Here is a 25,309-nt window from a genome sequence, read left to right as displayed (position 1 = left end):
CAGAGCTGCCTTAGTGGAGGGCTGTGAATTCATTTCAAACATCTGTGGTTTGTCTAACCAGCACTCGAAGCATAGCACATGAGCACTTTTGCATTCTGTCCCAATCACAATGCAGCCACTGTGGCCAGAAACCAAACTCGCATTCAGCAGCAGAAGACCGAAGCTATCGTGGCAAGTCAGATACTCTTTTGCATGTTGGTACGTTTTAATAAAGCTCTCACAGAATGAAACTCGCTACCATGTGCTGTAAAAACCAACAAGCAGATTCAAGGTTTTGCAGTATCAACTGGAAACACTGTTAAGAAATGGGAAAGTCCACATAATGGAGATCGTCTGCTATTATCAAAATTCTAAATATTGTGCAGCTTGCATTATTTGCTGGGTATTAATATCCTCCAAATAAGTAAGCGCTATGCGCCGTATCATATTGACACATGTGCTTGTTTCTTTCTCAGGTGACTGCTTTTCACTGGCTAACGAACGTTATCGTTCAGCGCAGGACGTGCCTGCATGTATCAGAAGTTTCTCGAATATTTTTCATTGTTCTGTTCATTGTCACTGAACTTTGTGTAATCTGATTGCATGTGCGACGCGAATTGTGTAGTACTTTCTGGAAGACATGCTGGCACCAGTGATTACTCTGAATAGAGCCCCTTTCTGCGGTGGAAAATTTGAAATTCTGCAAATCAAGGTAGAGAAATCTGCAAAATTCCGCGGCAACATTGAACAGACATAAGGTATATGTAACAGCCGCCATGTTGGATTTTCCGCTCGCTTGGCCCCCTTGTATAGCCTTCAAGATTAGTAGACACACGCTATCTCCCATCTCCGAGGCCATGCCCACTCTTCCTTGGCCGACAAAACGTGCCAAAAAGCGGCACTTGCTTTTTTTTTTTTTCTTTCGGTCAGCTCAGCACTATCGTCATAATCACTTAAGTGGAATCCGTTTTTCTTTTTTTTTTATGTTTCGGTTGCGCCATACGCTGTGTGCGGGTGAAAGCTTGCGAGGGTCAGCCGGCAAGCGCAATTTAATCTCGCGCATGCGAGAGAGGAAGGCGGCCGGAGGTGCGCGGACTTCGCTCGCGGGGCACGGGGGGAAGGCGACGGTGACGGTGGAGAGTTGCGTTCAGCTCTTGCGGCTGCTGCCGACGGAGCTGCCGCGCAGGCACCGTATCTTGAAAGCGATCTGCGATGCGTACAACGGGCGTGCGCCGAGTGCCAGTAGCTTCGTATGCGCTGTTTTTTTTTTTTTTTTTTTTTTTCGCATTGAAGCGAGAGAATAGACAGCGCGAAGGTCAATTTGCCCGCGGTCATCGGTTTAATCTGTGCGCGCGTGACACCGTGCTTATTTAGTTACTAAGCGCATATTTACAACTTTATACGGCCGATAAAACTAACATCCGTACTTCGTATCGCTGTCTATTAATTTGCAATTGCAATCGATGCTTCGCCTTTTGGGCGAAACTGCGACACTTTTCTTAAGCCGCTCTCAGCCTCAATTTTTTTTTTAATCGGGGGGGGGGGGGTAGTTTTTTTTTGACTGTTCGGTTTTTCGGACTATTTTTCAGTCCCCGCGAAGTCCGGAAATTCGGTCGGCTACTGTAGCGCCATCTTGTGAAAACTGCGAGAAACAGCGTTTCACTACTGCCTCAAAAATCAATTTAAAAAAAATCGCATTTCCGCGAAAAAACATCAATTCCGTGATTTTTCGCGGATTCGCGGAAAGCTAGGGCCTCTAACTCTGAAACCTTCGATGACTCATTTATAAACGCCGACATGCTTGACTCACAGGTCACATTTTTAATGATCACTGACTGTGTTCGCCGCTATAGGAGGGTTTCACAGGGCGGCGCCCCCGAGATGGCGCCAGCGTCGAAACGACTGCTCCGCCATGATTCGGGTCGCCCAGCCGGACGAACGTATGCGCGGGGAAAGCGAGGTACGATAGCGCGGGAGTGCTTCAGTGAAAATGGTGAACTGTGCCGTGTTTGGTTGCAACAACCACACCAAAAAGAAGCCCGGAGATGAGAACGCATCCGATGTCGGCTTTTTCTGCATCCCAAAAGTCATCGTAAATCAGTGCAAGCATACGAAAGATGTCACGGAGCGACGAAGAGCGGAGTGGCTCCGGCGTATCAATCGGAAAGACCTGGACAACTCTGCAACCCACTACCGCGTGTGCGGTAAACACTTCATTTCCGGTAAGTTTTCGAGCAATGTCAAAGCGGTCGGCTTTTGCTTTAAGCTGCCTTGAAACGCGCAGTTTTCGCGGCGTGTTAAACACCTTTGTTTACGCAGCTGGAGACGGGCGCGCGCTACGTCGCGGGCTGCTGCATGCTCAAGAAACAGTCGGTTAAACGCATTAGCAGTAAAGTAAAAACTAAAGACTTGGACATTTCGATAAATCACTATCGCTTGTGTGGCAAATAATTTATTTTCGTTAAGCTTGCAGAACATATGCAAGATTTGACGGAGCGACTTTGCTCTAGGTAGGTACTGTGTAAATCTGCGGCGTGTTACGGACTGTTTACGCATCGGTAGACGAGCGCGGGCTACGTCGCTGGTTTGTTGAGGAAGCAGTCCGCTAAGCATATTAGCAATGACATCGCTGCTGGCTGCGTTTCGCAGGACGCCCTTCGTACGCAATGGCTGAAACTGATCCGGACTGGGCGCCGTCTCTGCATCTTGGACACGGAAAGCCAAGGAGCAGCGACAGTTCACTATCCCGGTATGATCGCTAGCGGAGTTTCGAATCTACGTAGAAACGGTGCAGCCTTATCTCTTGATACTTGTTCATTTACACATTACTTACTAAATTCTACTCTTCACAGACACACCAGGCATCTAAAAAGGCTGCAAAAAAAGCACAAGCCGCTCCAGCCACTGCAACCCTGCTTAGATGATGACAGCGCGCTTCCCATGCCACTGCAATGCGAAAACGATAATGCAGAAGTTGAAGAGCCTGAGATAACCATCCAGGAAGAATGCAGCGGTACTGGTATGTGTTACGCAATTTCATTCACATGATAAACATAAACCCAAGCAGTGCTGTTTGTTGAATGTCTTGTCTGCTATTTACATCTTTTCAGAGAAGAGAGACTTTGGGCAAAACACAGAGCTAACAATGCTTCAAATAAAGCTGCTTGAGGATGAAAATAACCGTCTCCTCTCGGAATTGGTTGACACCAAAAGCAAGCTTGGCACTCACATGCTGACTGAAGACTGCCTCAAAGAGAAACCAGACATGCTGCAGTTTTACACTGGGTTGCCAAGCTTTGATCTGTTGTGGGCACTTTTCCTGCTTTTAGAAGGAAGTGTATCTCATACAAGCCAGAACTGCTTGACAAAGTTCCAGGAAATGCTTGTCTTCCTCATTCGTCTCCGCCTCAACGTGCCATTGCAAGATTTGGCTTACAGGTGCTTATTTTTTACATTACTCTGGACTTTGTTTTCATTCTGTGAAGTTAACTGTACATATTGCTTACAGGTTCCATGTGTCCCGGGCCACAATCTCGCGAGTGATCAACAAGTGGCTAGACGTCGCTTTCGTTCGTCTTGAACGAGCAGTAGTATGGCCAAAACGTGAGGTCTTGCGTAAAACAATGCCAATGGTATTTAGGAAATCATTTGGGACAGACGTAGTTGTCATACTCGACTGCTTTGAGGTGTTTATAGAACGACCTTCATCAATGCTGTTTCGATCACAGACATGGTCTACCTATAAAAACCACAATACAGTTAAATATCTCATTGGCATTGCCCCTCAGGGAAATATAACCTTCATATCACGTGGCTGGTGTGGCCGCACTAGTGACAAGGCTATAACTGAAGGCTGCAAAGTGCTTGACAATCTTCTACCTGGCGACATGGTTCTAGCGGACAGAGGCTTCACGATATCGGACTCCGTGGGAATACGTTCCGCTAGGTTGGTGATGCCTGCATTCACAAAAGGCAAGCCACAACTTTCGGCTTTCCAGGTAGAGAAAACACGCAGGGTCGCTAATGTGCGCATACATGTGTAAAGGGTGATCGGTTTGCTACGGAACAAGTTTCGCATACTAAAGCACACACTACCCGTCGAAGTGCTCACTGCAGATGAAGACGGCCCAACAGTGCTCGACAAAATAACATTTGTGTGTGCAGCTCTAGCTAACCTCTGCGATTCCCTGGTCCCTTTTGGCTAGATGTGTGAAGTATTTTCAAATGACTGGATTGGGAAGAGTAGGAATCAAGATTAACGGGAAATATTTCAGTAGCTTACGATTGGAAGGCAACATCGTGCTCCTCAGCAATGATTATATCTACATTTTTTTTACTTACATTACCAGCATGGTTTTGTATTACTATTCTGTAATAAAAATTCTTTTTTTCTGTGTACTTCACTGTGATACTTCATATTGTTTTCTTTACTACATACCGGGAGGTCCCTTTAACTGCTTGTGCTCTGTGACCCTCTTCTGTGTATATTTTGTGCATTGACCAATAATAATCCATTGAAGGGCGGGCGAGCTATTGCGAAGACTGATACAATCCAAAACTTCAGTGTTCATTTGCAATCACCACAACTCTGCAACACAAATTGTAATTTATTTTGCAACAATTCAATTCAAGACAGTGTAACCATGTGCAAGTCTCTCTCACACTTGCAAATAACATGACTAGACACACTCTCTCACCCATGACTAGACACTCTCTCCCTTGCAAATAACATGACTAGACAATGAAAATTACACCTCACAGCTGTTTCCATTCAGCGCAGTACTACTTTGATCGACGTGCCCTCTTTAAGTTGACACACACTCAAAATGAAACCACTTGAACGAACTACTGTCACGCCTTAACATTTTGCTAGACTGACTTTTGGCACACACAATACAGGACGTCACTAAGTAGTTCACAACTATGCAATGACAATTACACCTTACTCATAAGCTCCTTGCATTCAGCACAATACCACTTCTTTGCTCGAGGTGCCCTTTGCAAGTTCACACAGTCGAAATGAAACCACTTGAACTTGCACGAACCACTGTCGCACCTTATCATTTTGCCAGACTCTGGCTTTCGGCACACACAATACAGGACATCAGTAGGTGGTTCAGAGTCCTGAGCCTCCTCTTCTGATGTGTCACAGCTGCCTCTGTTGGTCCAATGACTGAAGCAGAGTTCAGGGAGCACAACACACTCAAAGTAAAGCTGACATCTTTGCACCATTGATTTGCACAGGCTAGAAACTTTGTAGACTCTCAGCGTGACAAAATCTTTTGTTGTCCACACAACGACATCACAATACGTCTTCTTGCACACAAACATTTGCAGCTGTACCTGGTAATAGTAGGCATGATCTGTCCGAAGCCTCAGCTTTCCTCCCTGCAAAACTATGCAAGCTGATTGAGTCATTGCCAGCTCCCCCACGGTTTTATCGCGGCCATTGTATGGGCACTTGATCTCAAGCACCCCATCACCACAGCAGGTGCAACTGATGAGGCCATCAGGCGTAGCAGCCAAGAATGGCTGCTCTTGGGATATCTGCAGACCTGAAACAACGCACTTGAAGTTCACGTGAATACTGGCCGAGGCACTTGTGTATGCTCTTCGTGCTACTTCTTCACGGTCCCTACCCCATGCTGTCTGCGGGGACCAGAACCTTGTGTCTTGAGGGTAGCAAATCTTCTTCCGCAGCGAGAGAGAGGGGCTGGTTATGGAAGTCCTACATACTACTTTGGCATTTGATGCTGTGATGCGGCCTGCTCGAAATGCGAACCACTTGGTGGACTTCGCTTGCTCTTTCGTCTCTGCTTCAACCAAGGTAGCAACCTGCAATCAGAATAACATGCATGCATATTTGGATAAATAATCTTAACTGTTTTACAAGAGGCCCACGTTCTGAACACAAATTAAAGTCCAGTGACCATACCTGTGGCTCAATGGTAAGGGTCCTCATTACTTCTGTGCAGTGCTCTCTCAGAGCGGCATCGGTTCCTGGAGCTTCGTCTTTGTGCAAGTTTGTCAGGATGGCCTGCAGGAATTTCACGGCAACTGGAACAAAATCTTGTGCATATGGTTCGTGTACAGATAAGAGAACTGGCCGGTTCCTGCTCCCATGACAGGCCGACAAAAACGATGACCACTCTTCGTCTGTGGTACTTTTAACGGTCTTGCCCTGCCGTCTGTAAACACGGCTTGCTTCTCCTGCATCCATGCGTACTTTCTTGGCTCGTGCTGAAGCAAAATCCACATCAGAGCACCGCTTGCCTTCAAGGTGCCGCACATAGGGTGGCAGCCAGGCATTCTCTTCATCGGTGCATGCTTTGCCATCTCTCATTCTCACCACAACCTCTATGTAAAACAACAGGGCTGCAATGTGTGAACAAGCCTCCCCGAGGCCCGCCTTGCAAGTGCAGTGAGCATTCACGATCTCGCCGTCTTCTTTTGCTAAGAGCCAAGGCTCGAATGGCTTGTCACAAAATGCCTGCGAGTGTCGTACCTAAAAAAGTAGAGCAATCTTGTTAGTGTCCGCTCTGTCATGCAAATGGCACAAAAGTAGAAAAAAAAATGAAACAGCACTGCAAGCGGATAATGGGCTCAACCACAATCTAACTTACGCATGTAATAAGTCACAGGTCCCAGGATGCCATTTGTGTCACCGCGCAGAGGTACTTGCAAACGGCTAAGCATTTACGTACACGAAGAATACGTCAAGCGAAGTGACCGGCGACAAGACCGATCTGTTCGCGTACTTTGACCAAGCAGCGGGAAGGTGATCGCTACTTACATTTCCGACGACGACGCAGCGGCCGTCTCCGAGGTCCCTCACCCGTGGCTGTTGCACCCATCCACTTGTTACATAGTTGTGGGCCTCCATCGACTTGTAGGCCTTTAGGTCCTCCCTGGTCACGAAACTTGTGCCGTGAACGAGGTAGTCTTTTATGTCCGTGAACTCCACACGCGGAAGAAGGTTCACGTCGCACACAGCTTCGTCGCCGTCGTAGTCATATGGGTCGACGCCACTGCAAAGATGAACTTTCTCCTCGTAACGACGTTTCTCCGGACCCCGGAGGTCATGCGCGTAGGCACTAAGCCTCATTGTTCTGCCCGTCGAGACATACCACGAACACAATCGCTCGCCGCCGCTCGCCGTCGCGAAAGGGCAGACGGGATGCCGACCTCCAAGATGGCGGCAGCCGCGGACGCCGCTAGCGCCCCACGCGGATGACGTAGAGTGCAACCCTCCTATAGTCATGCTCCGAGTGTAGCCTGCTTTTCTGGGCACAGGTCCCCCAAAAGAGTTTCATCATTCACAGTTTTGCTACTGTGTTCTTGACTGTCACTACCACGTGACAGTGAAGAACAGTTTCACAATATGAAAGGTGTTTCATATGGTGGAACACCTTTGCAAGAATGTGAATAGCCACCTGGCCCACCTGCTGCCACCTGGCCCAATGAAAGGAGAGGTGGAAAGTGTACTTTATGCAAACTAACACCCCTCCATTTTGCTTTTGGAGAAGGTCTTACCTTTCCCATGCATGACGAAGGGATATTACTCTATTTGAGGACGAACGCATTGGAATTCGCTGTTTTTTCCTGTATGAAGCAAGGGTCACTTGTGAGTGTAGCTGCTTGCTGTGCACCAAGTTTTCTGGAATCATCTACAAAGTTTCATGTAATGATTCTAAATTTGTTTATACTGGGGCAATAGGGAATCTAAACAGTTTAGTTAGGCAGCACAGGAACAATGTCTACAAGGCATGCATTCTAGGATATGCCACTGGTGAACATGCATAAAACACCAAACATAGGAATTACTTGGATGATTTTAACATTTCTTGTGGCGGAAAAAGACGTGAAAGCAACGAAAGAAACCGATAGGAAGGAACATCACTTACAACTCTTTCTTATGCAGTGGTTTCATTCAGTGCTTTCACGCCCTTTTCCACTGCAAGAAATTATGAACCAACAAGCTCAACAACTAGCCATGTCAAATTTGTGGCAGTGGAGTAAAATCAGACTTCTACATTTAGAAACCTTGACTATTCAGTCAAGTGCGAATGTCTTTACCAGAATCAAAAAGAATTATCATATCTATGCCAAATACCTCTTACCAATACTCAAGCATTTATAAGTTGTTTCCTTTACTGCCAAATCTGTGTGAACAATGTGTCTGTATGAACACCAAAACACCTACTTATGTAATAATTTTTTGAAATACTTTTAGTGATAACTGACCTCTATGCTCAAACCACATTAGAGCTTGACTGTGTTCTATGATCAAAGCTGTTGATTCTCTATTTCTTCGCACACTCTTTGGGATAACCACCCTGCTTCCTCGTAGAAGCACACCGTCAACATGTGACGGTTTCGGTGAGAGCGGTGAAAGTTCTCCCAAGACCGGTCTCCCTTTCTGAAGTGACTCCACTACTTGGCTGAGGTATGGATCATCTTGGGTGGCACAAGCCAGTGCAGACTGTATTGGCCAGTACTCTGGTTGAATGGATAGATACGTCTTGTTCATCCTCTGCGCTGCAAGGTTCAGTCCTCTAGATCCTTGATAGTGTATACCAAGAGCAGCTGCCTCCCAGGAACATACTGTAAAGTGATATCAAAGGGCATTAGTCTCAAAAAATGCAAGCGGTTTTTGAGACTAATTGAGGCTAATTTAAGGCATTTCACTCAAGTTCTTCAGTGAAAAGGCAAGCAAAGGTCGGTGGTCCATTTCGACAATCACTGGGAACCTGACAACGAACTCCCTAAAGTGCTCAAATGCAAAGTTACTGCCAGGAGTTCCTTTTCAATTTGTGCATATCTTGTTTGAGCATTTGAGGGCACCCTTGATGCATAAGCCACTGGACGGCAATCTTGACCATGAAGGTTAAACAGTGCAGCACCTACAGCAAAGCTTGACGCATCAGCTGACAGGTTAATTTGCTTCGATAGGTTGAACATTGCAAACATAGGAGCTGACGTCGAAGCCCAAATAAGCTCCTTCCATTCCTTGTCATGATTAGCCTGCCATACAAATGCAACATCATTCTTGATCAAGCACCTTAGAGCCTCAGTTCTCCTTGAGAGATGGAGTATGAATTTGCCATGGTAGTTCGCAACACCTGAGACCTTTTGGACTTCCTGCTTGCATGATGGCCATGGCATGTTACCGTATTTACACGATTGTAAGTCGACTCGAATGTAGGTCGACCCCCCCAAAATTGCATGTCTCAAAAATAAGGAGGGGGGGGGGGGTGGAGAAAAACCACGCGAGTGCATTCTCACAAGGGAAATTTATTGATGGGGTTGCTAAGACTACTCATCGTCACTAGAGTCGACCTCACTGGCACTGCTGCCGTCATAGCTGTGCGGTCCCACAGCACGTCGTCATCAAGTGCGAGTCCACACTTCGCGAACGACTGCACCACGACATCGCGCGGTACAGCCGCCCACGCAGAGAGGACCCACGCGCACATAGTAACCAGGGAGGCCAAATTTCCTCGTGCTGAAGCCGCCACTGCCGCACCACACGTTCACTGACTCCAAACTTGCGTCCCGCTGCGCAGTTGTTAGTTTCCTCGGCATGGAGGATAGCAGCCCGTTTGAATGCTGAACGACCACTGAAAGTTCTTGCCACTCATGGCAGGCGCGACGATTCAGCACAACAGCAGAAGTGGCAGATGCGCGCGGCCGTCGAAAACAAACGTATCTCAAAGAAAAGCTCTTCCGCCAGCTACTAATACCCCCCAAACGACGGCTCTTCCGCCAACTACCATACCCCCCAAACGACGGCTCTTCCGCCAACTATCAATACCCCCCAAACGGCAGCTCTGCCATGATCGATGCTCCCACAAGAGCCGTGCGCTCGTGGTGCGCGCCATCGAAATGTATGCAATACGGTAAATACGGTACGCTCCGCTTCTACCGAAACCACGGAGACGTAGGTGCAATGTTGTAACCACGCTGTAGCACCCCTGATTTCTCGTTTCTCTTGCCGCTACTAGTGGTACACGGTTCGGTTTCGATTCTAAGTCGACCCCCCAACATGGGATTGTCAAATTTGAAGAAATGGGTCGACCTACAATCGTGTAAATACGGTAGCATCACATTCGATTAGACCTGCAACGGGCTTTATCTCAATTTTTCTAATTCGGTACTTCAAGAATCTTGCTTCGGTTGTGGCAAAAATGCATTTCTCTTTGTTTAGTGTCAGCATTGCTCGCTGCAGCCAGCGCTGCGCATAGGCGTTTATTGTGCTTTTCTTGCGATGAGCCCCAGACGTGCGTGCCCGACAGGCCTTCGAAAACTTCATTTATCGCCTTCTGCAAGACTTCAGGTGGTGGCGCAATTTCAAATGGAAGGCGTAAGAATTGGGACCTCCCAAATGTTGTGCTGAAGGTGCACCATATTTCGCCTAGCGTGGTGTGCGTGCGGAAGCAGAGCAACCACACATGGCACGGGCAAGCGAGGGACTCACTACTGACCTCTTCCTGCACACCCGCGTCTCCCACTGGGCTGCGTCCAGTGGATCCCTAGCTGCCACAGCCATTACCAAGTTTGACTGTTCGGAATAGCTACGCAGGTCCTATGTTGGAAAGCTGAAGAGCACTGTAAAGAATAGAGGAAACAATGGAAGAAGCTATGCACAAGCAGTACATTTGAAAAGAGAAAAAAAATACATCCACAGGTTTAAAACGACATGTTGAAAGCAAAGGCAGTGCAACACGAGAAGCTGCACCGTATTGAACCTGCGACTTCGAGCGCAATGCCCTTAAGATCCATGCCTTCAAAAGGCAGCACAAACATGAGCATGAAGGGCGCTTAAAGTAAGTGCCTCAATGCTCGTACGTTGCCTGTCAGTGTCCTGACTGGCAAAGATAGCATTGCTCACCAGCATCTTGCAAGCCCTGTCGCTGAAAGAAGTGACAAACGAGTTGTGGGCCCAACAAGAATGGCAAGCATAGTGCCATCATCGGTGTCAAGGAGGAGCTGGAATGCTGCTTTAGAAGATGGACCTGGCTACTGCGACTGAGATGTTCTACTTTTTGACTAACTTGGCTGTAAACATTTGAAACGTACCGGCGCTACTGGAGATGCCTTCTGAATATGCATCAGCTCGCTGTCTGTTTCGTCTGACGTGTTCTCTGGAGAAAAGGTGGCCAAGGAAAATGCACCGACGTGCCGTGCATCCGCAAGCGCGTGTAAATGTCTGAATAAAGCCCAGCACGAGCCAGGAAGTGCCAGTCGTTCACATGTTGCGAGGGGTCGAGGCCAGCATTTAACGGATAATGGTGAGGTCAGAGCAAATCTTGACAAGATTGCGGTGCCACATGGGGATGCCCGACGAGACCAAGCTGTTGCCACTCTCTCGTCTTCCAATAAAAGTTAGCTTGTGAAAGCTACGAGCGCTGGAGTCTCCGAAGTGAACCTCAGGTCAATGCCCAAGCACGTTGATACTGCTCTCAAGAAAAACGCAATGGGGACTTTGACAAGAATGATAGACAGGTGTCCGCAACCCATCACCACTACCCATTCACCTGCGACCAGTCCTAATGCTACCTCTATTCTTGGCACCCGGCCTGTCAGTGCAAGCTTGTCAGCATGTCACCACATTGAACCCACCCAGCAGAGTGCGACATTTCTAGTGTCTTCTGCAAACAATGCAATGCCCAGCGCCCTATTTGCTTTCTCGTCTCCACTGTCTCACTGTCTCTTGGTGAAGGAGCCTGCTGTGACAATGGACCAGTCGGACAACAGTTGCAGAGACCAAAGCACTGCTCTTTCGAGGTCTAGCAAAAAGTGAGTTTACTGAAATCGGGCCACAGCCTCCCCAAAACAGCACGAAAGGTGACTGTGTTGGTCGTGTTGTTGACATCAGCAGGGAAGGCGCACGCCGAAACGTGCAAACTGTCTCCATCTCGAGCAGGCCGCCTTCCAACATGATCCGCTGCCAGACTCGTCCTGACGGTGTTTACGTGGCATGGCGCAGCCGTGTTAGTACTACATTGCTATGTATGACCAGCAGCAAGCTGGTCATAGAGAGGAATGTGGTAGAAACAGTCATTCTCAATACTCCACATTTAAATCTTCCATTAAAGATTACTGTATGTACTAACCAGTGTACTGTAATGCCTTCAGACATTGAAGGTATTGAAGTAAATAAATAAATGCCATTAGGGATGTCTAGAGGAGCTTCTTACTAGGCAGGAATCTAATTGCCAATAGCTTGTAGCTTGCAGGAATCCTGCTACTGCCTTGCAGAAGTCTCGTGAGTGTACTGTTGTCATTTCATTGAAGATGTTGGCCTTGAAGTGAGCTGTGGCTACATACAATCTTCAGACAGTGTACAGGAAGTGTAATTTGAAAGCCACAAAAACCTCTTTATGATTTAAAAAAATTGTTTTGTACCTATTGGCTGTTGGTTGTGCTACTTTGATAATTGTTCTTTTTATAGATGGATATTTTTTTGTTTTCTATTTGCTCATGAGCCTAGAAATAGGTCCATAAATTTCCTATCTTGGATGGGGTATCCCAGGGTTCTGTTTCTAGTTCATGAGCGTTTTGCTCTCAGCTTTCTTTGTGCTGCGAGTTTCTTTTGAAGCTCAATAAAGACTTGCAGGGCCCTTGGTTCAAATAATTTCATAGCACATTTTGCAGCTGTGACACAGATAGCTGTGCTCATTGCGGTTCAGCTGGGTCAATTGCAGTGTACTTGCCTTTTAATGAGAAGCATGCATAGCATTGCATGGATATTCCAACTGAGGCCATTGAAGCAGAGCTTAGTTCTCTCGTTCAAATTCTCATCAAGTCAGCTCGGGCAGTGAAGACTGCCAACGATGGCAGTGCACTCCTGAAGAGTGACACTGCATCAAAAGGGATGCACTCATAATTGCCGATACACAGCAACACATAGGTTTACAAGTGGCAGTCATTCCTATTCGTAGTCTGGATGAGTATGCCGATGCGAAACTGAAGTGAAAATATTCAGACATTTGCGTACTGTTTAGTTGCATTACACATAGTATTTGGCTGCACATTCATTGGCTGTGCTCCCGCTTCATTTCTCATTCTTCAGACTCTTTCTGATCTCTTGTATCTTTTGGGATAAGATTGTTGACATTTTGTCAATTGTACCCTTAACGCAAATGCCAGTCGGCGAGCCCCAATGAGTCACGGTATCAGACGACACAAAGACACCCTAAGGATGTCATAAGAATGTCTGACTTGATATATATGAACATCCCAGGGATGTACCATTTCCAGCCTGAAAACATCTCAAGTGAAACAAAAAGAGACTTTTCACGGATGTCCCAGGCTGGGAGGTTATTAGGATCTTCCTGGGAGGTTATTGGGATGACCCAGACTGCAATTTTGAGAGGTCATTGGGATATAAATTTTTTTTGTGTGTTAGCTGCTTCACACTTTTATGGGACCTCAATTACGTGAAACCTCCCTAACACTCTTGAAACCCAGAAACAAGCATACAACATGAAGTGATCACCAAAAGTATTTACAGTACAACCTCGTTAATACATCGTTGGTGGGTACGTGGGAAAAATACGTACTAACTGGTAGCATGCTTAAACTGAAAACCTTGAGTTAGTCATGGACTTACCTCTCTCCAAAGTGAAGAAAAGTCATGAATAGCAATTTTCACAATACGCAGCTTACTTTAATCCAAAGTAATGGACCAAAAGTCGGTCAGTTTCATTTGTCACCACGGAGGCCTTGAGGTGACAACAGCATCCTCGAATTCTGAGAGACCTTGGCCTGACTTCACCACGAGGACTTTCTTCTCGACAAATTCCCACATCAGAGCCACGGCATCAGCAACTTCCGTCATAGTTGTACCTGGATCGTACGCTTCAACATCGTCACCGTCGTCATCGTCATTCTCTACATCTTCAGCTTCACAAGGTGCAACAGTGGCACCAATCTGCCTATCTGATAAGTGAGGAGTTGTTGCTATGTCTCCGATTACATTTTGGAACAACTCAAACTGCTGAGCCTCAGCATTACCTTGTTGCTCCAACACCTCTGTGAGCAGGCTGTCACAGCCGTCAGCATTCTCTTCATTTTCGGCATTGCTAACACGCACGAGCAAAGTTGTTCTCGATTGTAGCAGAATCCGTCTGCTGCCACGAGTAGGCTAGGAGGCGTATTGCACCTAGCATGTCGATGCAGTATTGCTTGTCGCACTCCACTGCTGGCAGCATTCTGTGCATCAAGTTCTTCTTGTATAGAGGCTTGACTGAGCGAAACGTAACTTATGAGTACCGATTGAATTGCAGTTTCTGCGTAGAATTTTTTTTCAAAAGTGAGGAAAACACATTTGCAGCGCAACATGCTGTTTGATGAATTGCGATAGTGAAAATAGTATGCGCTAACCATTCAATCTGTAGCAACTGTTCTGTAGCAGCCGTTCAAGCCGTAGCAACTACATTTTAGCCATAACTATATATTAAGCAGGTGCATATTGTCGAGGTTTCGCTGTATTGCACAGTGTAGTGGTAATTGGGGCACATTGCCTTAAGAAATGAGGGCTTCGTCATCCTGTCCTGAAGTTGGCAGTGGCCTTTGTTGCCCTGCTGCTGCCCATTCTGCGGCATGACAAAACGAGGACGTGGCTGCTTTTTCAATGTTTTTAATATAGCCTAATCCTGATTCTGCTTGACATTTTCTATCATGCAGGCTGCATAAGAAAAAAATGTCAAAGGGGCGAGGAACATCAGGTAGGACAATGCAGACAGCAAAAGTGGTAATGTTGCAGCAGAAGACATACTGCACAGTAGCTTACAAACATTCAGCTCACAAAACTTTTTTGTCTTTTGTGCCAAATCCGCTGAATTGTTTTGCCATATCCCAGGACATCACACTCTCTTTAAAATGCGTGTAGTCTGCAGTTTTACAACCTTGGAACAACCATGTAAAACAGCGAAGCTGTTTAAGCCAGCCGTAATTTGTGGTTCGTATCAAGAAAGTATCATCATCAGCAATGAAGAAAAAAAATAAAAGAAAATAAACTTTCTTGCAGAGGTGGGTTTCGAACCAGCGTACCCACGGTCTCAAGGCAAGCATCGTAACCACCAGGCTATACAGCCACGCTTGCAGAACATGCATTTATGCGAATCATGTGATTGTGTTCGAGCGTCGTTTTCTTCGTGCACAGCTGGCGCGTACGTAAATTGGCGCGCTCATGCCAATGCTCTGCGAGGTAAAGAAGAGGTTCTTGCGCGCTATGCTCGGGAGAGAGAGACGTATTCATGGAGCGGGTCTGCTGGAACACGTCGGCATTGCAATGCGGTGGAACGCAGTGTCGGCTTTGGAACGTGGTGTCGGTGTTGCAAGCTGCATCATGCAACACGCACTGACGGCCGTAAGTCCAAGACGCGCAAAAAGAAATTAATATCATCATGAGCAATAAGATGAAAAGTTTGCGCACATTTCCGGAAAATGCTGGGCTACGATCGCCCAGCTTCGCTGTTGCAAGCGTTGCGCGGCCGAGTGCAAGGTTCAGCGTTTTTTCTGGCAGAAAATTAGATCCGCAATAAACAATAAATCAGGTGTTAGCAGCCCCGTTTACATGAATGCGACAATGGCGCATCGCATTTCCAAGCGCATTTGGGAAAAGTGATGCGACGCCGTTTACATGTAGCACATTAACTCTCGCGAGAAAGTAACGCCACATGGTGTCGTATAAGGGAAATGCAGCCGACTTCCGGTGTAACTGGTTTCCGGTAGTGGGCCGAGTGCACCTTGGTGGCTGAGGGCCGACTATATCGACTGTGGAAAGCCTGACGCTTGTGCAAAATGCTTGGGAATGCAGCGTTCCGTCTCCACCTTATGCTACTTTTGTTGGTATGGACTAACTTTCACATCATCTTGTACGCTGTCGCCTGCATGCAGCATCAGCAGTGATGTCGTCGGATACGGTCGGCCTACATGAAAGCACTTTTGCGCGCAAGAAGGTTGGCAACATGCTCTGCCGTCAACGATTTGGTTGTCATGCAAGGTGAGAACATCTCTAAAGGATCTTTTTAGACAGACACTGTGCTATACTTGTAATGAGAGCATTTAAGCCCGCTAGCACTCCCAAAACGAAGCAGTGTACGAAGGCGAGTGGAGTTTGTTACGAAGTAATTTAGATAGCGGTCGCATCGTAATCGGCAACAATTGCTGCTACACGGTCCAGAAATTATGATTGAGTAAGTGAGCTCTAGCGCAAATTCGTGATCAAAAACATCCATGTGACACCGGGGATCAGGTGAGCTGGCTGCGAAATTCTGACTACGTGATCCTGAGTTTGACACAAAAATATAGGGAAGCGCTTCGAGCTGTTCGTTCACATGCTGACAAAAAAATGTCATGCCTTTGAGCGAAGTCTTGCTTAGTGGGGGAGACACAATGTTGTCATCTTTGTGGCCTGTACATGTATTCGAACTGACCAATATAATTGCGTCAACTCTGTAGGTTAGCGGTAAACATCAAGATTTCTTTATTCCTATCACAACAGCTTTTGCCGTAGGAGCAGCACGTTTTTCACGCTTCAAAAGTTCTTAATTTGACTGCTGTCTCACATCGTCCCACAGCACCCCAATGCTGTTTTCTGTTGCATTTGGTTGCACTACTCTTCGAAGCAACATTCAACACTTCATGTGGCATTTGTGTACATTTTAATAAGTAGATTATTTATGTGCTACTTTGTATTGGCAGCTTTTTTTCAAAATATTTCATGCTTTCTCTCCTCTATTATAGGGTCTTTGCTGGGGAAAAAACGGAAGCAGAGAAGTGTCCGGATGAAGACTCGTTCTAATGACTGGTGAGACCGCGTTGTGGCAACAGAGTCTACCGACGAGGACTGGAAAGATAACTTTAGAATGAGCCGAGCTTCATTCAATGAACTTGTTTTACTTTTGGAACCATTCATGTCGCCAAAGACATATTATGTGTGCTACAACCACTACCAATGCAAAAGAGAGTGGCTATTGGCCTTTTCAAAGTGGCCAGCTGCAGTGAATACAGAGTGGTAGCGAATCAATTTGGTGTTCACAAGAGCAGCGTCAAAAATTGTGTTTACATGTTCTGCCAATCGGTTGTACAGCATTACCTAAAGAAGTACATAAGCATTCCTACTGCCACAAAAGCTGAAGCCATTGCCAGGAACTTTGAATAAAGGTGCCACCTCCCTCAAATATTTGGGGCAATCGACGGTACCCACATCCCTCTCATGGCACCAAAGAAAGGATATCGTGACTTTGTGAACAGAAAAATGTGGACATCGTACAATGTGCAGGCTGTAGTTGACGACCGAGGGCAGTAATTTTTATTTCACAAAATATTCAGCTTTCTTTTTCTCTTGGGAGTTTTCTCCTGGCAAACATGGGAGCCAGTGGCCTTTCCTCACACAAGCTCGTTTGCTTGCACCATAGTTGGTTGTTCTTCTGTAGCAAGGACTGTATTAGTGCTGGCCAATTAATGTTAATAAATAGATTGCACACAGCCAGTTAGCTTGTAGGTTCTCAGAAGTGTTTTTGTTGCTGGAAACCGCATTCTTATCGTTTGTTCAATTATAGTGAACGTGTATGTTTCAGATTTCGCAATGTTACCTGCAATGTCCCGAGGAGTGTGTTGAGGCTGTCATCACTGTTCCAAAGAAGTGAGGAGCTGTTGCCAAGACAAGAAATCATGTTGAATGGCTGTTCAATCCCACTCATGCTATTGGTTGATCCTGCATACCATGGTTTGCCTTGGATCCTAAAGGGATACACCTCGTCACAAGGAAGGCTCTCAAAGGAGCACGATGATTTAATGTGTACCACAGTAGCGGCCGCAATGTTGAGCATGCCTTTGGAAGGCCAAAGCGGCGATGGAGAGTGCTATTGAAGTGAGCCGACATCAATTACAAATTTATGCCGACAGTCATAGCAGCTGCATGCATTTTGCACTATTTTTCTGAAGAGAGAGGAGAGACAGTAAGTGATGCATAGATTGGTGATGTTAGGTCATCTGAGGACGAGCTTTACCAGCAGCCGTCAACCAGACCTCTGCACACAGGCTCTGTTAATGAAGTGCGAGATTTCCTATGCAATTTCTTGGCTGAGAACATTCCAGTTCGGTCTGCATTGGGGTGAATCTTATCTTGCAAAGTTGTGAAGACAGTCGAATGAAACAATGAAGAGTTTGAAGCATGGTTTTTGAAAACTGTTTATTTGTTAGATATATAGTTGACCTATACTACTGTTTTTGAGAGTTAGGCTGGCTGCTCCCTTGACCCTGAGGCTGTGCAGCAAAAACATACGTTCCCTCTTGCTGAGTATATTGCAGAGGATGGCCAAAAGAAAAACTCTGTGCCATCTGCCCAAATGGTGCTGCAGGCGGGCCAAATGCTGGCACAGGCTGCCTTGCCAATTGTGCCATCATGGCTTGCATTCCCTGCAGAAACGATGCCGTAGTTCCGGCCATAACCTCTTTGAAGTTGTCGTTCTCCTTTTGTAGGAGCTCTTCTTGCTGCTCAAACAGAACCTCGTTCTGTTCTTTGAGGAGTGCAGCTGTGTGCTGATGCTGCCGCTCCAATAAATGGGGCAGCGTCAAGGTGCTGTTCTTCTTGGCCCGCTTTCATGGTGGCAAGGTACAGGCAGTGCATGATGCAAGAAACAGCGCGCAACAGCAATCACCATGAACATAGGAAAACCTTTGTTTATATCACACGGGAAAGCCATTTTAATTTGTTGCATCAAAAACAATAAATGAAGTAGATCCCAGGCACTGAGGTTACGAAAACCATTTTGCTGGTTGGTGGCTTTCTACCGAGCATTATTTGGGATTATGCGAAGTACAATCAGATGAACCAATGTGTTTATGCAAGATGAAGAGCTATGTGCCTTACGCAAGTCTGTGGTGTGTGAACACAGCAGCAAGACGCCGCCGCCGTCAATTCTACTTTGGCTGTTCGACGCGAACTTATGAAATGTTTATTGTTTGGTTCCACATGAATACTAGACTATCGAAGAAAAAAGAAACATGGAATGCACCATCATCAGCAACTTCATGTTATGCCATCACATGTACTATCGACCAAAAAAGTTTACGGACCAAGGGATCTGACCAAAAGTTGAATATCTCTGCAGCCTCAAAACGCAGCCTGGTATTCCCATTTCCAGCCTCTACTGGTATATGCAAACAACATTGTGATGTATGGTTTTACTGGCTACATTTAAAGGCTGCTCGGATATTTAGCGTTTATTGAGCTCCCGTGCCCGCTCTTTGACACAGAATCATTGCTAGTCTTTTTACATAATATTCGTATACTAAATGTTAAACACCCATGTGATCCGTAGCATGGCCTCGCAATGGAGGCCTATGTTGCGGCATTAGTATGTATAGCACACGTCTCCAAGCCCTTGTGCACAAGGGTCCTGGTGAGGCAGTAGTGCTACTTGGAAATTATAACTGAGTGTATTAAATTTATGTCATTTAGGTACATAGCACACCTCACAATACTCATTGTCATAGTTTTATCCCAAGTACATGTTTTACGCATCTATACAGCTACCCGTTTTAGGTACCCTATACAGCCGTGCACACCTACTCAGTGCTAATCATCCATCAATCACTCCTTACCATTTATTGGCGCTCTTTGGCCATACTTGGCCCTTGCGCCAGTAACCACTATACATCATCATTATTGAGATCCCGTGGTCTGTAAACTTTTTTGGTTGATAGTACATAATATACAAACATTCCATGTGTGCACATGTAAAAACATTCTTCGCTTGTCATCTTTTCCCTTTATTCCTGTAGGAACTGCACCACTCCATTGCTAAGAACACAGACTGTACCATTAAGAAAACAAGACTTACGACTTGAGCTCATTTCAGAAGCCGTTTGGCTGCCACCAGGAGAATCCAGGCTGTCAAAGTTGGACAGCCTCTCGCCATCACTCTAACTTAAATTGAAAAAGAAGGTGGTGTCACTGCATAGCTCACTACTAATAATAACATGTATCTGCTGATTTCATTTATGTGTAAAACAACTGCTTTGCTCACACTTGATTTTTTCAATTTCTTGCTCTGCTTTGCTACAAGCCTAACTACTACAGTAAAAGCTCGATGATACGATCACGGCTAATACGAATTTCCGGATGATACGAATTTTTCTGTGGTCCTGGCCGAGCCCCATTACTTTGCAACGTGCTAGAGAACGGTTGTTACGAATTGATTTTCAGCCTGCGTCGGTTGATACGAATAAACGCCGCCCCACCGACGGCCGCGAAAGACAACAGCGCGCAGTCACGCGCTTTCTCTCCTTCTCTTTGGGTGCGGAGGCGCGGCGCCAGACAGCGCGGACTCCGCGTTGGACTGGGCGCGAAGAGTTTGAAGCGGTGGTGCTTTTTGGTGCTTTTTGTACTTTTTCCTCCTTTTTCTGTGAGCCGTCAGATGGAGTGGCTGCTGCGCTTTGGGCCGCGTTCTTCGTGTTTGCGCCATTTTGCCTAGTCGCAGCGAGCTATGTCTCGCAAGTGGAAAGCACTCTCCTTTAAAGAGAAATTAGACATTCTTCGAAAGGTAGCTGAGGATCCCAAGAGGAAGCGGACGGAGTTGGCTAAGGAGCTAGGCCTCGCAACGTCAACACTGAGCACAATTGTTGCACAGCGAGTCTATCATGAAAAATGTGCTTTCGTTCAACGTCAACGCGAAGCAAGCGAATTCGAACACGCTTATTTCGAACATACCGCGCACCGACAATGCTCTTAGCAGCGCGCCAAATAACGCGGCGGCGCCTCCGACCGGCATTGCTCCGACACCGCAATAGAGCAAAAGCTCAGGAGAGACCCCTCAATGCCGCGCTCGAAGGAACGGGAAAAAAAAAAAAGAACCCGCGGCGGAAATTTCCTTCTCTCTCAAATTGCAAGGTCGCCGTTTCTGCATCGTGCCGGAACAAGCGTGTACGTGCCGACTAGAGTGTTCTAGACAACCGTATTCTAGCACACACTAGTGCCGACGTCTCAGCCACGCGGATAAAATGGCAGTGAACCCTTCTCCTCTATTTTCTAGTCACATGTTGACCTTGCACGCTGCGGCAGCAGCGCGCAAGGTGTGCTGCCGAAAAGCACGCTTTTCTTCAGTCTTTAAAACTGGTGGGGGTAGCCATTGCTGACCAAATCCTGCGTCACCTTCAACTCAGCTCTGCGTGCGTCAGTAGTCGAACACAATCGGAATGCACGGGTGAACAGTGTAGAGGCAACAGATCGTTTGTGTCCAACGGGATGGGCCGAATCAAAGTGCAGATATTTCTCTGTGTGGGTAGGCTTCCGATAAACGGTTGTTGAAAGGCCTGATGCAGTACGCATGACTTGAACGTCAAGGAAAGCCAGGCGACCATTAACTTCTTCTTCAACGGTGAATTCTATTGCGCTTTGGAAAGAGTTCAGGTGCTGCAGAAAAGGTGTAACGTCTTCGTGGCGGATAATGTAAAAACAATCGTCGACATACCACAGGAACAATTTTGGAGCAGGCTGAAATGTCATGAGGGCTTTATCTTCGAGGGCTTCCAAGGCAATGTTGGCACAAGACACTGACACCGACGCTCCCATTGCCGTTCCAAACACCTGCCTGTAAAATGATCCATTAAATGAAAAGTATGTGTTGCGTAAGCAAAACTCCCAAGAGGCGGCACACGTCGACTTCAAATGGGGTGCGCGAGGGCAGAGATGTGTCGTTTTGCAATGCTCTTCGGCAGCAGTCCACAGCATAATCCACAGGTATGCGTGTGAACATAGACTTAATGTCAAAGGAGACCATGACGTCTTCGCTGTCTAAAGCCACGTTCCTGACCTTGTCGAGAAAACCAGCGGAGTCCTTTACGTACGTCAACGTAAGTCCAACGAGGGGTCGGAGCACACCATGAAGATAGCCAGAGAGACGGTGCAACGGAGAGCGAGTGTAGTCTACTATAGGCTGCAGCGGGACATTGGGCTTGTGAACCTTGGGCAGGCCGTATATTGCAGGAGCTGAGCCGTTGTGGCACAGCAGCTTGTTATACAGGTGCTTCTTTTCGGGTGGCACAAACTTGAAAACGTCAGTCAGTAGCTTCTGAAGTTCTGACTCGGTCTTTCTTGTGGGGTCCCGGTTGACCTTCGAATATGTGATCAGGTCCTGGAGATGCTCCGTCATCTTCAAAACGTAGTCATCCCGATTCATGACAACCGCGGCATTCCCCTTGTCCGCAGGCAAGATGACTATAGCTTTGTTATTTTGCAGTCTTTTCATGGCTGCTTTATTGGGTTGGCTGATGCTTGAGGTCCTAGCATTACGAAGCTTTGAAAGAGCCACAATAGCGTGGGTGCGTGCTTCACTTTGCAGAGAGGGCTCGACTTGACGTACTGCCTCTTCAACTGCACAAGCCATCTTCCGCATACTTGGCGTGGTAGCAATATTGAAGTTCAATCCGCGGCTTAGCAGATGAAGCTCGGCAGTATCAAGGTGCTGTGACGACAAGTTGCAAACACCAGCTTGGTGACTGAAGAAAAGCGTGCTGCTGAACCCCCTATCAGGCCGATGAGAACAAGGAAATGGGCATCTCTCCCCTATGCACGAGGCGTGAGCGAGTCAATATCAAGAATTTTCAAAGATTATGATGTACAAATCTGCCACGTCCCTTCAAGAAAACTAAAACAACAACTCGTCCTAGTCAAAGACAGCCTCGAAAAAGAAAAATCTCCCGGTGTCGTCTACAAAATTCCTTGCCAGGACTGTGAGGCGTGCTACGTAGGCGAGACGGGAAACTTTAAAAGAAGGCTAAAGCAGCACCACAATGATGTAGCCAAAGGACACACGGTTTCCAGCGCCCTAGCAGAGCATCACAAGAAGACTGGTCACAGTATTAACTGGCATTCGGCTTCCATCATCGAAAGAGAGAAGAAATTATCATCGCGATTGCTTCTCGAATCATTTTGCATACAATCCACGACTAACACAATAAACCGTACACGGGGCCCCCTCCCTGAGTTGTACGCAAGCACCTTACGTCTATCGCCGCATATATAATAAAGATCACCATTCATTCATTGTGAACAAGACACCCGTACTGGGCACCGAAACGTCAATCTGTTGTTTTTGTGTTCTTTAGTTGGTGAGTGTACGTTTATACAGCCATGTTCTTTCCTCGCCAGTTTTCGTCAAACCCTAGACTACTTGTTTTGCTGTTCCTGTTTTCATGTACATAAATATAGCATATGCACAGATGTATTGTATGCATGCACACATACTGCTTTTGCTGCCTGACCGTTAGCTCCTGTTCTTTAACAGGTGGCCCCTTTTAAGTTTCACACTAAAACATCGGTTTGCCAGTGATGCAAATATCTTAAGTGTTTGCAATAAATGAAATCATAAAAATCAGGTTGCTTGTCTCAGATGTTTAAATGCCAGATCATGGGAGAACACAATTGCATCAGGTGAACTAGCTTCATTCGGAGAATGCAGCTTTACTCGTTGCTGGTACTGGTTGACAACACAGATTTGCACAGTCAAAGTGTCACTCGTCGCTAAAGTGACAGGTGATGAGCACGGAAGTAGGTCGCCCGCTTACCATCGCTCACAATTAGGCATCTGAAAAAAAAAAGAATATATGTGCATTGAAAGACGGAAGACGACCAGGACAGGCAGCACTGGCAGACCCGTTTATTCCACCGGCACGGCCGAGGCTCAAACACGAAGAAGAAGAGAAACAGGGATGATGATGGCTATATACAAATGAGAACGATGAAGTACGTGAAATGTGCTTACACTAATTTCCCCCCCTCGTGGAAGCGGCCAACCTGGCCGCAATCTAAAGATCGGCTGAACGGGGAATAAAGTGCTTCATGCGGGAGACGTGAACAATTTCTGCACTACGACGACGGCGGTCCTCGACGGAGTGAAGCGGAGTGACTAGATAGTTCACTGCAGAAGTTTGTTCTAGGACTGTGTAGGCACCAATGTACCGGTGAAGGAATTTCTCGAAAAGTCCAGGGGTTCGAACCGGCGTCCATAGGAGGACTTGGTCTCCAGGATGGAAGGCGATGTCGCGGCGTTTACTGTCGCAGCGACATTTTCTTTCTTCTTGGGTAGCGGCGGTGTTGCGACGAGCAATTTCACGGCAATGCGCGAGTCGAGCTGCAAACTCTTCTGGGAGGGAGGTGTTAGGCGAAGCAGGAGAGAAAAAGATATTGGAGTCGAAGACGGAGGAGGCAGATCGTCCATACACCAGGAAGAAAGGGCTGTAACCGGTAGTTCGTTGTGTCGCAGTATTATAAGCGAATGTAACACAGGGAAGGATGTTGTCCCAGTTTGTGTGGTCAGGACGTAAGTACATAGAAATCATGTCGGAGAGCGTTCGGTGGAAGCGTTCAGTAAGGCCGTTGGTTTGCGGGTGATATGTAGAAGTGGTTTTATGCTTCGTATTAGTCTGCCGCAAGACTTCTTCGAGGACGTGGGACATGAAGGCTTTGCCATGATCGGACAAAAGAACGCGAGGAGCACCATGGCGCTAGACTATGGATTGCAGGAAAAAGTCAGCAACCTCAGAAGCAGCACCAGATCGAAGAGGCGCAGTCTCGGCGTATCTTGTTAAGTGGTCTACCGCTGTGACGATCCAGCGGTGACCGGAGGGCGTCAACGGCAAGGGACCGTATAAGTCAATTCCAACGCACTCGAAAGGTTCGGTCGGACATGGCAGAGGCTGAAGAAAACCGGCAGGCGGGGATGTGGAGCGTTTGCGGTGCTGACACAACGCACATGAGGCAACGTATTTGGCTACCGTTGTGGACAATCCAGGCCAGAAGCAGCGGGTCTTGATGCGGTCGTAGGTCTTGAGTAAGCCTAAGTGGCCGGCGGCAACGTCATCATGAAATGCTTCTAAAACTCGAAGACGAAGGCAGCGACGTATGACTGGGACCCACTTGTTACCCGTAGGATGATAAATATAACGATGAAGCACCCCATCTTGAAGGCGAAATTGCTGAAGCTGGCGTCGCAAGCGGCTGTTGGGTGGTTTAGTTAGGCCGCGAAGGCGATCAATGAGAGTTCGACAGTAGGAGTCTGCGTGCTGAAGGGAAGCTAAATCGGAGCGTGAAGAAAGCTGAGCTTGATCCAGTGACATTAGCGTGAGCTGGTGGGCGGCAGGCGTAGCGTCAGAGTGACGTGGTAGAGACGGGGAGTGTGCACGATCGATAGAAGGTGAAAGCGGGCATCGAGACAGTGCGTCTACATCATGATGACATTTGCCAGACCGGTATGTTATCGTGAAATCATATTCTTGTAAGCGCAGTATCCAGCGTCCCAGGCGTCCTGACATG

At 46.9% G+C, this 25,309-nt stretch overlaps 2 protein-coding genes across 2 annotated transcripts; one reads left to right on the top strand and one right to left on the bottom strand.

Annotated features, from left to right (window-relative positions):
- Nucleotides 1–1,835: 1,835 nt before the first annotated feature.
- On the top strand, nucleotides 1,836–4,433 carry LOC125943710 (uncharacterized). Its single transcript, XM_049663177.1, has 5 exons — nucleotides 1,836–2,201; nucleotides 2,629–2,728; nucleotides 2,832–2,998; nucleotides 3,090–3,417; nucleotides 3,488–4,433. Exons 1-5 carry the CDS (start codon nucleotides 1,970–1,972, stop codon nucleotides 4,020–4,022), a joined length of 1,362 nt encoding a protein of 453 aa, XP_049519134.1. The 5' UTR covers nucleotides 1,836–1,969; the 3' UTR covers nucleotides 4,023–4,433.
- Nucleotides 4,434–5,125: 692 nt separating this feature from the next.
- LOC125944013 (uncharacterized) lies at nucleotides 5,126–7,084 on the bottom strand. The gene is made up of 4 exons (XM_049663735.1): nucleotides 6,773–7,084; nucleotides 5,915–6,469; nucleotides 5,323–5,814; nucleotides 5,126–5,152 (listed from the first exon to the last, which is right to left on the bottom strand). The coding sequence occupies exons 1-4, from the start codon at nucleotides 7,082–7,084 to the stop codon at nucleotides 5,126–5,128; spliced, it is 1,386 nt and encodes a 461-aa protein (XP_049519692.1).
- Between the last annotated feature and the right edge of the window lie 18,225 nt (nucleotides 7,085–25,309).

The sequence above is a fragment of the Dermacentor silvarum genome, chromosome 3, assembly GCF_013339745.2.
Source record: "Dermacentor silvarum isolate Dsil-2018 chromosome 3, BIME_Dsil_1.4, whole genome shotgun sequence".
In the NCBI taxonomy this organism is placed as follows: domain Eukaryota; kingdom Metazoa; phylum Arthropoda; class Arachnida; order Ixodida; family Ixodidae; genus Dermacentor; species Dermacentor silvarum.
This window is presented reverse-complemented; position numbering and strand designations above follow the sequence as displayed.